Below are 13747 nucleotides of genomic sequence, written 5' to 3'. Positions count from 1 at the left end.
CAAACTTGGTATTGTTCAATGCCTCAAAAACTCAATTCCTCCATCTATCAACTCGACACAATCTTCCAGACAACTATCCCCTCTTCTTCAATGACACTAAACTGTCCCCCTCTTCTACACTGAACATCCTCGGTCTGTCCTTTACTTATAATCTGAACTGGAAACTTCACATCTCATCTCTAGCTAAAACAGCTTCTATGAAGTTAGGTGTTCTGAGACGTCTCCGCCAGTTTTTCTCACCCCCCCAGCTGCTAACTCTGTACAAGGGCTGTTCTAGACAGGGTGGAATCAAAAGCTTTTCGTCTCATCAACTCCTCTCCTCTAACTGACTGTCTTCAGCCCCTCTCTCACCGCCGCAATGTTGCATATCTAGCTGTCTTCTACCGCTATTTTCATGCCAACTGCTCTTCTGATCTTGCTAACTGCATGCCTCCCCTCCTCCCGCGGCCTCGCTGCACAAGACTTTCTTCTTTCTCTCACTCCTATTCTGTCCACCTCTCTAACGCAAGAGTTAACCAGTATTCTCAATCATTCATCCCTTTCTCTGGTAAACTCTGGAACTCCTTGCCTGCTTCTGTATTTCCACCTTCCTATGACTTGAATTCCTTCAAGAGGGAGGTTTCAAGACACTTATCCACCAATTTTTGACCACTGCTTTGACCCTTTTAAGGGACTGGCATTTCAGTGGGCATTTTTTTTTTATTAGATTTTTGTTGCCCTTGGCCAGTGTCCTTCCTACATAAAAAAAAAAAAAAAAAAAAAAAAAAAAAAAAAAAAAAAAAGTCCGACCTGGGGACATTTATGGTCCCCTCCCCAGATGGGGACTCTGAGGCTAGTGTAGGAGTCGCCATGATAATTATGAAATTTTTGAGTGAACAGTGTGTGTGTTATTAGGTCCTTGCAGTTTTGTGTGGAGGAAGAGAGTTGTCTTTAGAGGGCAGGCTGTGACTGCCCCCTTGTATTGTGAGACACAAAGGGAAATGTTCAGTGAGGTCACAGCTGGGTTTAATGATAAGTTCACAGCACCCCCTGAACAGCCCCTGTAGGGCTTAAAAAACAAATAAATGACTGGTTATTGTGATGATGTGGGTGAATTTATATAAGAGAGTTTGGCTTTTAGATAGGAAACACTAATAATATTACCTTTAGTCACTTAAAGTTACTTTTAACTATATAATGTAGTATGTAACTTGTTCTAGTACTTACTTTTGTAATTTAGTATAAGTAAAAAGAAGAGAGAGAGAGAGAGAGAGAGAGAGAGAGAGAGAGAGAGAGAGAGAGAGAGAGAGAGAGAGAGAGAGAGAGAGAGAGAGAGAGAGAGAGAGAGAGAGAGAGAGAGAGACCTTCTCATTCCTTGTTCAGTCAGATAATTAAAGTGTGAATTCTTTGTCCTCACAAGTCTACACACACACAAACACACACACACACACACACACACACACACACACACACACACACACAGTAAACATAGCACCAATCTATAAAGGAGAAAATAAGAACCATTAAATTAGAGACCAGTGTCAGTTACCAGCATAAAAACAAAATTGTGTGAAAGGTTGATAAAACAGAAATGGATGGATTTCCTAAAAAAATTAATATATATACAATGAGTAATTTGGATTCTCTCTCTCTCTCTCTCTCTCTCTCTCTCTCTCTGCTCATAGATTTTTTCATTAGGTAGATGTTAGAGATTGCTGTCCTTCTTGTAGGTGGATGACCTATATCTCAGGTAAATAAATTCTTAATTTCCTGGCCAGAAATCAGGGGTCGACCTATACTTGATATTGGCCTATACTCAAGAAAACATGATATTTTGATGTTGCATAACATGTTCTTTCAGCTAGACACTTTACAGTGAAATTAATAATGCATCACAACATAATAGGCAAAACATATTTTCAGCAATACAATTTATAGACAAACTGACATGGCAACACCTCACTGCCTGGCCTGAAGGTGTTGGTCTAGCAAGTGGCTGTGTAATCCTTTGGGTCCATTCAATTCCCTCAAGTTAAGATATGTATGTTTGACCTCAGATGGGTCACAGGCACTGTGGAGTGACTCATGTCATTTTCTTCCTCACAAAGTATTTTATAAGCCTTTTTACTTACACCAGTATTATCTCTTCTTCAAGAACTATACTTGACTTACCTTTGTGCTCAAGTCACTAAGACATTTAGTCAAGCTGATGAACTGATCACTTTCATACTCCTGAAGGGAATATATGATGTGTTATTAAAGAAACAATGAAATGCTGTAGAGTGCACACTTTCACTGAATTCCCTCACCTAATGAGAGGCAAGAACAGAGATGACCCACCACGTAGGATAAGTTTATGTAGGTGGTGGACCTATACAGGGTGTAACATGAGTTTCTGCAAATACTGAAAGAGGCAAAAGAACGTGTAATTCTAAGTAGAAAAAGTTCTATACACACATGCATTTGAAGGTTTTTGTTTACCTGTCAGAGGAATTGAAAATGTATGGGAGTACTATGTATGTAGCTATGAGGTGACGGACAGATAGATGCATTGTCACAGCCTTGGAGGTGTCACTGGCTCAAATTACAAATGGTTTTATCTTATTTTTTTGCAGGGTGTGGAATATTACAGTATCTTATAACAAGACATATGGTGTTAAAAAGCATGTAATTTACCGATAAGCATTACACAATAACATAATCACGGTGATTAAAAGTACTACTGCAAGATGCTACGTGGCATCATCACTCAGCTGTTTTCAAGGTCGCTCGGACTTGCTCCCCCCCTCCTCCCTCACTTCAATGATGCCACGTAGCATTTTACAGGAGTACTTTTAATCACCGCGATAATGTTGTTATGTAATGCTTATTGGTAAAATACATGCTTTTTTTAATACTGTTTGTCTTGCTACAAGATACTATAATATTCCACAGCGAGCAAAAAATAAGATAAAACCATTCGTAATTTGAGCAAGTGGCACCTCCTAAGCTGCAACAATGTAACCATCTGTCCGTCACCTCATAGCTACACACAGCACATCCATACATTTTCAACTCCTCTGACAGGTAAACTAAGCCTTAAAATGTATATGTGTATAGAACATTTTCTACTTTGAATTACACATTCTTTCACCTCTTTCAGTATTTGCAGAAACTTGAATTACACTCTGTACACAAAGTATACCATAAATTACTAATTTCCTGGCTAGAAATCAGGGATCAGCCTGTACTTGAGATCGACCTATACTCTAGGAAATACATTATCCCCTCTTCTTGAATGACACTCAACTGCCCCTGTCTTCTATACTGAACATCCTTGGTCTGTCCATTACCATTAACCTAAATTGGGAATTTCACATCTCATCTCTAGCTAAAACAGCTACTATGAAGTTAGGCATTCTGAGTCACCACCAGTTTTCCTCACTCTCCCCAGCTGTTAACTCTGTACAGGGACCTTATATGTCTATGTCTGGAGCATACTCCACATATATGGGAGGGGGGGATTCACTCACACTGCTCTTCTAGGCAGAGTGGAATCAAAAGCATTTTGTCTTATTAACTCCTCTCCTTTAAATGACTGTCTTCAGCCTCTCGTTCATTGTTGCAATGTTGCATCTCTTGCTGTGTTTTAGCACTATTTTCACACGAACTGCTCTTCTAATCTTGCTAACAGCATGCCTCACCTTCTCCTGTGGCTTCATCTTTCACTTTCTTTCTCCCCTATTCTGTCCACCTCTCTTATCCAAGAGTTAACCAATATTCTCAGTCATTCATCCCTTCCTCTAGTAAAATCTGGAACTCCCTTCAAATTTTGGATGATGCTTTGGCCCTTTCTTTTGGGACTGGCACTCTTTTTCACTCTTTTTGTTGCTATTGGCTAATGCCCTCAGGTTGGACTGCCCTTTTGACAACAACCCTAAGTGTCTTGACACCCCCCTCAACTTTTTCTTCAATAACTTCTGCAACATTTGCAGTCTAAAATCTAATTTTCAATCTGTAGAACACCACCTCTTCTCTTCTAAACCTCATCTTCTTTTCCTCACTAAAACTCAGGTGTCTGAGGCAACGGACAGTAGTCCCTTTAGTGTTCCCTCCTACTTTCTCTATCCTCATTTTCGATCCAAAGCTGGATGTTGCATTTATGTGCGCAACGACTTAACCTGCTCTCGTGCCCACGCTCTTGAATCTTCCGAGTTTTCCACCATCTGGCTACAACTACAGTCACTCTCAAACTAAATTTATCTGTGCTGTATACCTCACACCTAACTCCTCTGACTATAAGAAATTCTTTGACTACTTAACTTCCAAAGTGGAGCACATTCTGACTCTTCCCTTTTGCTGAGATCTCCATTCTTGGAGACTTCAATGTTCACCACCAGCTTTGGCTTTCCTCTCCCTTCACTGACCATCCTCGTGAACTAGCCTTCAACTTTGCTATCTTTCATGATCTAGAGCAATTGGTGCAACACCCTACTAGTATTCCTGACCTGTCTCGGAGATATGCCCAACATTCTTGACCTTTTCCTAACCTCTAATCCTGCTTATGCTCTCTTCTCAGTTGGGCTCCTCTGATCACAATTTCATATCTGTATCTTGTCCTATTGCTCTAATACCTCCTCAGGAGGTATTAAGCTCCTCCTAAGCGAAGGTGCCTCTGGCATTTTGCCTCTGCTAGTTGGGGGACCTGAGGAGTTATTTTGCTGATTTTCCTTGAAATAACTACTGCTTCCACGACTTGTCAGAGACCCGCCAGACACCCGTCTTTCTGTGCCGAGCGTATAACAGAGGTGATAGTATCTGGCATGGAGGCGTACATTCCTCACTCTTTTTCTCAACATAAACCTTCCAAACCTTGTTCTTGTGCTATACATGATAGGGAGGTGGCCCACAAAAGGTACATAAGCTTTCCATCATCAGAATCTCATGCACTGTATATTTCTGCCCAGAACCACACCAAGTCTGTTCTCCAAAAACTCCTTCATTGACAGAAATTGTCAAAATCTTTCAAGATGTAACTCCCCTCGTGACTTCTGGCATCTAGCCAAAAATATCTCCAATAACTTTGCTTTTCTTCTTTTCCTCCTTTATTTCAACCAGATGGCACCACTGCTATCACATCTATCTCTAAAGCTGAACTCTTTGCTCAAACCTTTACTAAAAGTCCACCTTGGACAATTCAGGGCATGTTCCTCCCTCTCCTCCACCCTCTGACTACTTCATGCTAACCATTAAAATTCTTCACTATGATGTTTCCCATGCCCTCACTTGCCTAAACCCTTGGAAGGCTTATGGACCTGATGGGGTCCCTCCTATTGTTCTCTGAAACTGTGCCTTCATGCTTGCACCTTGCCTGGTCAAACTTTTTCAACTCTGTCTGTCAATATCTACCTTTCCTTCTTGCTGGAAGTTTGCCTACATTCAGCCTGTTCCTAAAAAAGGGTGACCGTTCTAATCACTCAAACTACCGTCCTATTGCTTAAATTTCCTGCCTATCTAGAGTTTTTTAATCTATCCTCAACAGGAAGATTCTTAAACATCTATCACTACACAACCTTCTATCTGATTGCCAGTATGGGTTCCATCAAGGCTGCTCTACTGGTGATCTTCTGGCTTTCCTTACTGAGTCTTGGTCATCCTCTTTTAGAGATTTTGGTGAAACTTTTGCTGTTGCCTTGGATACATCAAAAGTTTTTGATAGAGTCTGGCACAAAGCTTTGATTTCCAAACTACCCTCCTACGGCTTCTATCCTTCTCTCTGTAACTTCATCTCAAGTTTCCTTTCTGACCGTCCTATTCCTGCTGTGGTAGACGGTCACTGTTCTTCTCCTAAATCTATTAACAGTGGTGTTCCTCAGGGTTCTGTTCTGTCACCCACTCTCTTCTTATTATTCATCAATGACCTTCTAAACCAAACTTCTTGTCCTATCCACTCCTACGCTGATACCACCCTGTACTTTTCCACGTCTTTTCATAGACGTCCAACCCTTCAGCAAGTAAACATTTCAAGCAGGGAAGCCACAGAATGCCTGACTTCTGATCTTTCTAAAATTTCTGACTGGGGCAGGGCAAACTTAGTATTGTTCAATGCCTCAAAAACTCAATTCCTCCATCTATCATCTCAACACAATCTTCCAGACAACTATCCCCTCTTCTTCAGTGACACTCAACTGTCCCCCTCTTCTACAGTGAACATCCTTGGTCTGTCCTTTAATTATAATCTGAACTGGAAACTTCACACCTCATCTCTTGCTAAAACAGCTTGTGAAGTTAGGTGTTCTGAGACATCCCTGCCAGTTTTCTCATCCCCCAGCTGCTAACTCTGTACAGGGACCTTATCTGTCTATGTATGGAGTATGCTTCACATGTCTGGGGAGGTTCCACTCATACCGCTCTTCTAGACAGGGTGGAATCAAAAGCTTTTCGTCTCAACTCCTCTCCTCTAACTGACTATCTTCAGCCTCTCTCCCATCGCTGCAATGTTGCATCTCTAGCTGTCTTCTACTGCTATTTTCATACTTACTGCTCTTCTGATCTTGCTAACTGCATGCCTCCCCTCCTCCCGCAGCCTGGGTGCACAAGACTTTCTTCTTTCTCTCACACCTATCCTGTCCACCTCTCTAATGCAAGAGTTATCCATTCTCAATCATTCATCCCTTTCTCTGGTAAACTCTGGAACTCCCTGCCTGCTTCTGTATTTCCTATGACTTGAATTCCTTGAAAAGGGAGATTTCAAGACACTTATCCTTCAATTTTTGACTACCACTTTGGATCCTTTTCTGGGACTTGTATCTCAATGGGCTTTTTTTTTTATTGGATTTTTGTTACCCTTGGCCAGTGTCCCTCCTATATAAAAAAAAATCAATAAATAAATAAAAACAAAAATAAAATAAAATAAAAAATAAACAGCTTTATGTTGGAGTACATGTGGGGCACAGAGCAGTCTCATTATGAAGGGTCAGGGATAAACCAGTGAATGCTGTTAAGCCTTGCTGTGGAAGTATGTGGCCAGGCATGCTATGCCTCAGCTCTATGAGACTATCCCTTTCCAACACGGGTTGACGGTAGTAAGAGATGTGTATATGTGCTAATGATGTGTGTATAAGTGCATGGTGTTTTGTCTGAGCCACCCAATGTGAGATCACCAGCCTTACTGGTATAGACAGATGTTATTAGCATCTCTAGGAGTGTCTGTAAAACATGAATTAATACTGGGATTCCACAAGAATGCTATCAACAGCAGCATCCTTTTTGTTAAGTAAGACAAATATCATTAAAGTTTTCTCTAGTGGCAAGCTATTAAGAAATTAAATCTAATATCTTACAGCAAAGGTAAATTATCACTTCTTTGATCAGTGAATTACAAACATTTTGCAAAAGAATCTTGATTAAGAGTTTTGTTGTTTTACAAAGGGTACAATGCTAACACTCAAGGGACACTGGAGCTTCTACAAAATATATGAAGCAGAAAACTATTTGCATTTTCTTTTGCTATTTACATTAGCAAACACTACCAACACTAACCTTTCTGGATTATCCAAAGCCTTTGCAAAGTATGTGAGTTCCTTCTTGAGGAGGAAACCACTAGCACGCTGGTCAAATCCTTGTCCAACCATGGAGGAGTGGGCACGATGGGCAGTGCCAAAAGCATCATTAATGTACACATCTCCAAGTTTTCGAAGGGAAGCACGGAATTCTTTAACCTTGGCAGGATCAGCTTTTACCTGAAATACAGGCTGCTTTAGTAACCCAATTAGTCTTAGTCCCTGTACACTGCATTATAGTAGTAACCTTCACTGCAAAGTATGCAAGTCCTATCTCATCCAAATGTTTTCATGATCCACTGATTAGTGAAAATAGCAATTCCACTCTTGTTTTATGCCAGGGGTGTTGTTGAAGCATATGTAGTGTGAAAATACATCTTATGAAAACTAATTGGAAAAACTGAAATACATTCTAGAAGACTGTAAATTTGTTTTGTCTATATATGCTATTTATGTTAATCACATCTTCCTACCAATGCGTAATTCACATTTTCATACCAAAGTTCAAAAGCAGATCACATAGCAACATTTGTAATATGTATATCTAATTTTCTTAACCCCCAAAGGACCAGAGGCAGCTATAGCTGCTTTAATAGGAAAATCCTGGAGCAGTTATAAACTGCTTTGTGATATTTAAGTTAAATTAGCTACTTTTTGTCGATCTCTGTAGTTCAATTATTAGTAATACTATCCGCAAGCTAGTTAGACTAATCTCTCAGTCTCTGCCCCACTCTCATCATGTGAGAGTGCATGTGTGCAGTGAGAGTGATTCTGACGAGTCAGATTCCCTGCCAGCTCTCTTCCATCCTTGCACCTCAACACCACTCAACTGATGACACTTGACCACTTGATACACGTCTTAGTGAGAGTGCAACAGGGTGGGAACTTAATAAACTGTTTAGTATGTGTGAAGAGAGTTCAGGGCTTCTGTTTTCATTGGGTGTTAGCCATATCCAGTCAGTTGAAACATATGCCAGACAAGTGACTCACTCCCACCAAGTCTCTCCTCTTCAACTCAATGTCTCTCCATAACCACTGCACACAGTGACATCTGGATTGCATCATTAGAAAGAGGACAACTTGATGTTGAGTACATCTGTTCCATTCCTTCTTCCATTGCAAGCTAAGGTTAAGAGGTGTATGAATACAGGCTTAAAGCAATATGAGGGAATCATCACCAGAACTCCAGGGAAAACTGGCACTGGGATGTACTAAAGGGAGTTATGCAACACTGAAAGTTGAGGCCCCTCTACCATCCCCTCCCTTGCTGCCCTCACCACCAAACACCAATGCTAACGCTATCATCAAACAGAATTAACACAAAAAACTCAAAATATGGTTTAAAAGCCACCAAGACAACCTGATTCAAGTGGTCCACTAAACAAGTATCCATTCCTATGAAAACAATCAGTCTTCCAACCCATTCTTAAGCCTTGATGATAATTAATCAACCTTAGGGGACATGCTGTTCAGTCATGGTGACTGTGGGTCCTCACTACAGTACATTGGCAAAGCATGGAAAGCACCCAGTGCAGCAATGATAGAAGATTAATGTATTCAGGGTAACAATGTACGGAATGTTCAAATATTTTGTTTTACATACTCCCAGAGTTGTTGACGTAGAGTGGTCATTACAGGAGAGGTTTACCAAGGTAATACTATATGTACAAATAAGGTACAAATGAAGGTTGGTGTGGAATGTGGCTATAACCAAGACCAGCTGATTGCTGCTTAATTACTGGGCTAGCTTGCCATATAGGTCACAAAATAATAGAGTACTAAAGGAGGAGGCAGTAGACACCTGCCAAAATAATTAGTCCCAGCGAGGTCTTAAGCTGTGACCTCACTGAACAATTCCCTTTGTGTTTCACAACACAAGGGGGCAGTCACAGCCTGTCCTCCAAAGACAACTCTCTTCCTTCACACAAAAATACATGCACCTAATTACACACACCCTTCACTCAAAATTATCACGGTGACTCCTACACCAGCCTCGGAATTCCCATCTGGGAAGGGGACCACAAATGTCCCCAGGTCAGACTGCTCTTCTGGTATTGACCCTCTCAGGTCAGACTGCTCTTCTGGTATTGACCCTATGAGTCCTGACACCCCTCAACTTTTTGTTCATTAAGTTCTACAACATTTGCAGACTTCGATCTAATTTTCAATCTGTGGAGCACCACCTCTCCTCTACTAAACCTCATCTTTTCCTTGCTGAAACACAGGTGTCTGAGGCAACGGACAGTAGCCCATTTTCTGTTCCCTCCTATGTTCTCCATCCACATTTTCAATAAGAAGTTGGATGCTGTGTCTATGTGCGCAATGACTTAACCTTCTCTTGTGACCATGCTCTTGAATCTTCCAAGTTTTCCACCATCTGGCTACGACTACAGAGTCACTCTCAAATTAAATTTATCTGGGTTGTATACCTCTCACCTAACTCCTCTGACTATAAGAAATTCTTTGGGTACTGAACTTCCAAAGTGGAGTATATTCTGACTCTCTTCCATTTTACGGAGATCTCCATTCTTGGAGACTTCAATGTTCACCACTAGCTTTGGCTTTCCTCTCCCTCCACTGACCATCCTGGTGAACTAGCCTTTAACTCTGCTATCCTTCATGACCTAGAGCAAGTGGTGCAACACCCTACTCATGTTCCTGATTGTCTTGGAGATACGCCCCACATTCTTGACCTTTTCCTAACCTCTAATCCTTCTGCTCATGCTGTCACCCTATTTTCTCTGTTGGGCTCCTCTGATCACAATCTCATATCTGTATCTTGTCCTACTGCTCTAATTCTTCCTCAGGATCCCCAAGAGTGGAAGTGCCTCTGACATTTTGACTCTGCTAATTCGAGGAAGCTGAGGAGGTATTATGCTGATTTTCCTAGGAATGACCGCTGCTTCCATGTCAGAGATACGTCTCTGTGCTGAGCACATAACAGAGGTGATAGTGTCTAGCATGGAAGTGTACATTCCTCACTCTTTATCTTGATCTAAACCTTTCAAACCTTGGTTTAATACAACCTGTTCTCGTGCTATACATGATAGAGAGATGGCCCGCAAAGGGTACTTGAGCCTTCCATCACTAGAATCTCATGCACTTTATCTCTCTGCTCAGAATCATGCCAAGTCTGTTCTCCAACTCCCCAAAAACTCAATCACTAATGGAAAATGTCAAAATCTTTCAAGATCTAACTCCCCTTGTGACTTCTGGCACCAAGCCAAAAAATTTCAAATAACTTTGCTTCTTCATCTTTCCTTTCTTTATTTCAACCTAATGGCACCACTGCCATCTCTTCTATTTCTAAAGCTGAACACTTTGATCGAACCTTTGATAAAAACTCTACCTTGGATGATTCAGGGTTTGTTCCTCCCTCACCTCCACCCTCTGACTACTACATACTACCCATTAAAATCCTTCGCAGTGATGTTTTCACTGCCCTTACTGGCATAAACCCCTGGATGGGGTGCCTCCTATTGTTTTCTGATGCTGTGCCTCCATGCTTGCACCTTGCTTTGTCAAACTCTTTCAACTCTGTCAATTAACATCTAATTTTCCTTCTTGCTAGAAGTTTGTCTACATTCAGCCTGTTCTTAAAAAGGGTGACCATTCTAATCTCTGAAACTACTGTCCTATTGCTTTAATTTCCTGCCTACCTAAAGTTTTGTAATCTATCCTAAACAGGAAAATTCTTAATCATCTATCACTTCACAACATTCTATCTCATTGCTCAGTGTCAAGGCCACTCTACTGGTGATCTTCTGGCTTTCTTTACCGAGTCTTGGTCATCCTCTTTTAGAGATTTTTGGTAAAACTTTTGCTGCTGACTTAGTCATACCAAAAGCTTCTGATAGAGTCTGGCACAAAGCTTTGGTTCCCAAACTACCCTCCTACGGCTTCTATCCTTCCCTCTGTGACTTCATCTAAAGTTTCCTTTCTGATTGTTCTATTTCTGCTGTGGTAGACAGTCACTGTTCTTCTCCTAAATCTATTAACAGCAGTTCTGTCCTGTCACCCACTCTCTTCCTATTATTCATCAATCATCTTCTAAATGATCTTCACAATCTCATATCTGTATCTTGTCTTGTCGCTCCAATCCCTCCTCAGGATTCCTTGGAGATACGCCTCAGGAGATTCCTTGGAGATACGCCTCAGGTTTTGCCTCTGCTAGTTGAGGGGACCTGAGGAGGTATTTTGCTGATTTTCCTTGAAATGACTACTGGTTCCATGACAGACACCAGTCTTTGTGTGCTGAGCACATAACAGAGATGATAGTATCTGGCATGGAGGAGCATATCCCTCACTCTTTTTTGACCTAAACCTTCCAAACCTTGGTTTAACACACCTTGTTCTCATGCTATACATGATAGAGAGGTGGCCCACAAAAGGTACTTCAGCTTTCCATCACCAGAATCTCATGCACTTTATATTTCTGCCAGGAAGCATGCTAAGTCTGCCAACTAGCCAAAAAATCCTTCATTAATAGAAAGTGTCAAAATCATTCAAGATCTAACTTCCCTCATGACTTCTGGTATCTAGCCAAAAAACATCTACAATAACTTTGCTTTTTCTTTCCCTCCTTTATTTCAATCAGATGATACCACTGCTATCACAGCTATCTCTAAACCTGAACTCTTCGCTCAGACCTTTGCTAAAAACTCTACCATGGACAATTCAGGGCTTTTCCTCCCTCTCCTCCACCCTCTGACTACTTCATGCTAACTATTAAAATTCTTCGCAATGATGTTTTCCATGCCCTTACTGGCCTGAACCCTCAGGAGAATTATGGACCTGATGAGGTCCCTCCTATTGTTCTCCGAAACTGTGCCTCTGTGCTTGCACCTTGCCTGTCAACCTTTGTCTGTCAACATCTACCTTTCCTTCTTGCTGGAAGTTTGCCTACATTCAGCCTGTTCCTAAAAAAGGGTGACCATTCTAATACCTCAAACTACCATCCTATAGTTTTAATTTCGTGCCTATCTAAATTTTTTTAGTCTATCCTCAACAGGAAGATTCTTAAACTTCACTTCATAACCTTGTATCTGATCACCAGTATGGGTTCTGTCAAGACAGCTCTACTGATGATCTTCCGGCTTTCCTTATTGAGTCTTGGTCATCCTCTTTTAGAGATTCTGGTGAAACTTTTGCTGTTGCCTTAGACATATCAAAAGTTTTTGATAGAGTCTGGCACAAAGCTTTGATTTCCAAACTATCCTCCTATGGCTTCTATCCTCCTCTCTGTAACTTCATCTCAAGTTTTCTTTCTGACCATCCTACTGCTGCTGTGGTAGGCGGTCACTGTTCTCCTAAATCTATTAACAGTGGTGTTCCTCAGGGTTCTGTCCCATCACCCGCCCTCTTCCTATTATTCATCAATGATCTTTTAAAACCAAACTTCTTGCCGTATCCACTCCTACGCTGATGATACCACCCTGCACTTTTCCATGTCTTTTCACAGACATCCAACCCTTCAGGAAGTGAACAGTTCACACAGGGAAACCACAGAATGCCTGACTTCTGATCTCTCTAAAATTTCCAATTGGGACAGAGTAAATTTAGTATTGTTCAGTGCCTCAAAAACTCAATTCCTCCATCTATCATCTCAACACAACCTTCCAAACAACCATTTCCTCTTCTTCAATGACACTCAACTGCCCCCCTCTCCTACAATGAACATCCTCGGTCTGTCCTTTTCTTATAATCTGAACTGGAAACCTCACACCTCATCTCTAGCTAAAACAGCTTCTATGAAGTTAGGCATTCTGAGATGTCTCCACCAGTTTTTCTCACACCCCCAGCTACTAACTCTGTACAAGGGTCTTATCCATCCATGTATGGAGTATGCTTCACATGTCTAGGGGGGGATCCACTCATACCACTCTTTTAGACACAGTGGAATCCAAAGCTTTTCGTCTCATCAACTCCTCTCCTCTAACTGATTGCCTTCAGCCTTTTTCTCACTGCCAGAATGTTGCATCTCTTGCTATCTTCTACTGCTATTTTTGTGCTAACTGCTCTTCTGATCTTGCTAACTGTATGCCTCCCTTCCACCTGTAGCCTTGCTGCACAAGACTTTCTTCTTTCCCTCATCCCTATTCTGTCCACCTGTTTAATGCAAGAGTAAACCAGTATTTCCAATCATTCATCCCTTTTTCTATTAAACTCTGGAACTTCCTTCCTGTTTCTGTATTTCCACCTTCCTATGACTTGAACTCCTTCAAGTG

General features: G+C 41.3%; 1 protein-coding gene across 3 annotated transcripts in view; it reads right to left on the bottom strand.

The window, feature by feature from the left end:
• The window catches only part of LOC135110857 (phosphoglycerate kinase 1-like), a 66723-nt gene that overhangs the window by 39680 nt on the left and 13296 nt on the right, over positions 1–13747 (bottom strand). For all 3 annotated transcript variants that reach the window (XM_064023465.1, XM_064023468.1, XM_064023467.1), the window contains one exon: positions 7501–7700. In XM_064023465.1, coding sequence (XP_063879535.1) covers positions 7501–7700 — 200 coding nt within the window. The remainder of the gene's footprint in view (positions 1–7500; positions 7701–13747) is intronic.

The sequence above is a fragment of the Scylla paramamosain genome, chromosome 21 (genome assembly GCF_035594125.1).
Source record: "Scylla paramamosain isolate STU-SP2022 chromosome 21, ASM3559412v1, whole genome shotgun sequence".
In the NCBI taxonomy this organism is placed as follows: domain Eukaryota; kingdom Metazoa; phylum Arthropoda; class Malacostraca; order Decapoda; family Portunidae; genus Scylla; species Scylla paramamosain.
Note: the sequence above shows the minus strand (reverse complement) of the source record. Positions and strands in the feature narration are given on the sequence as shown.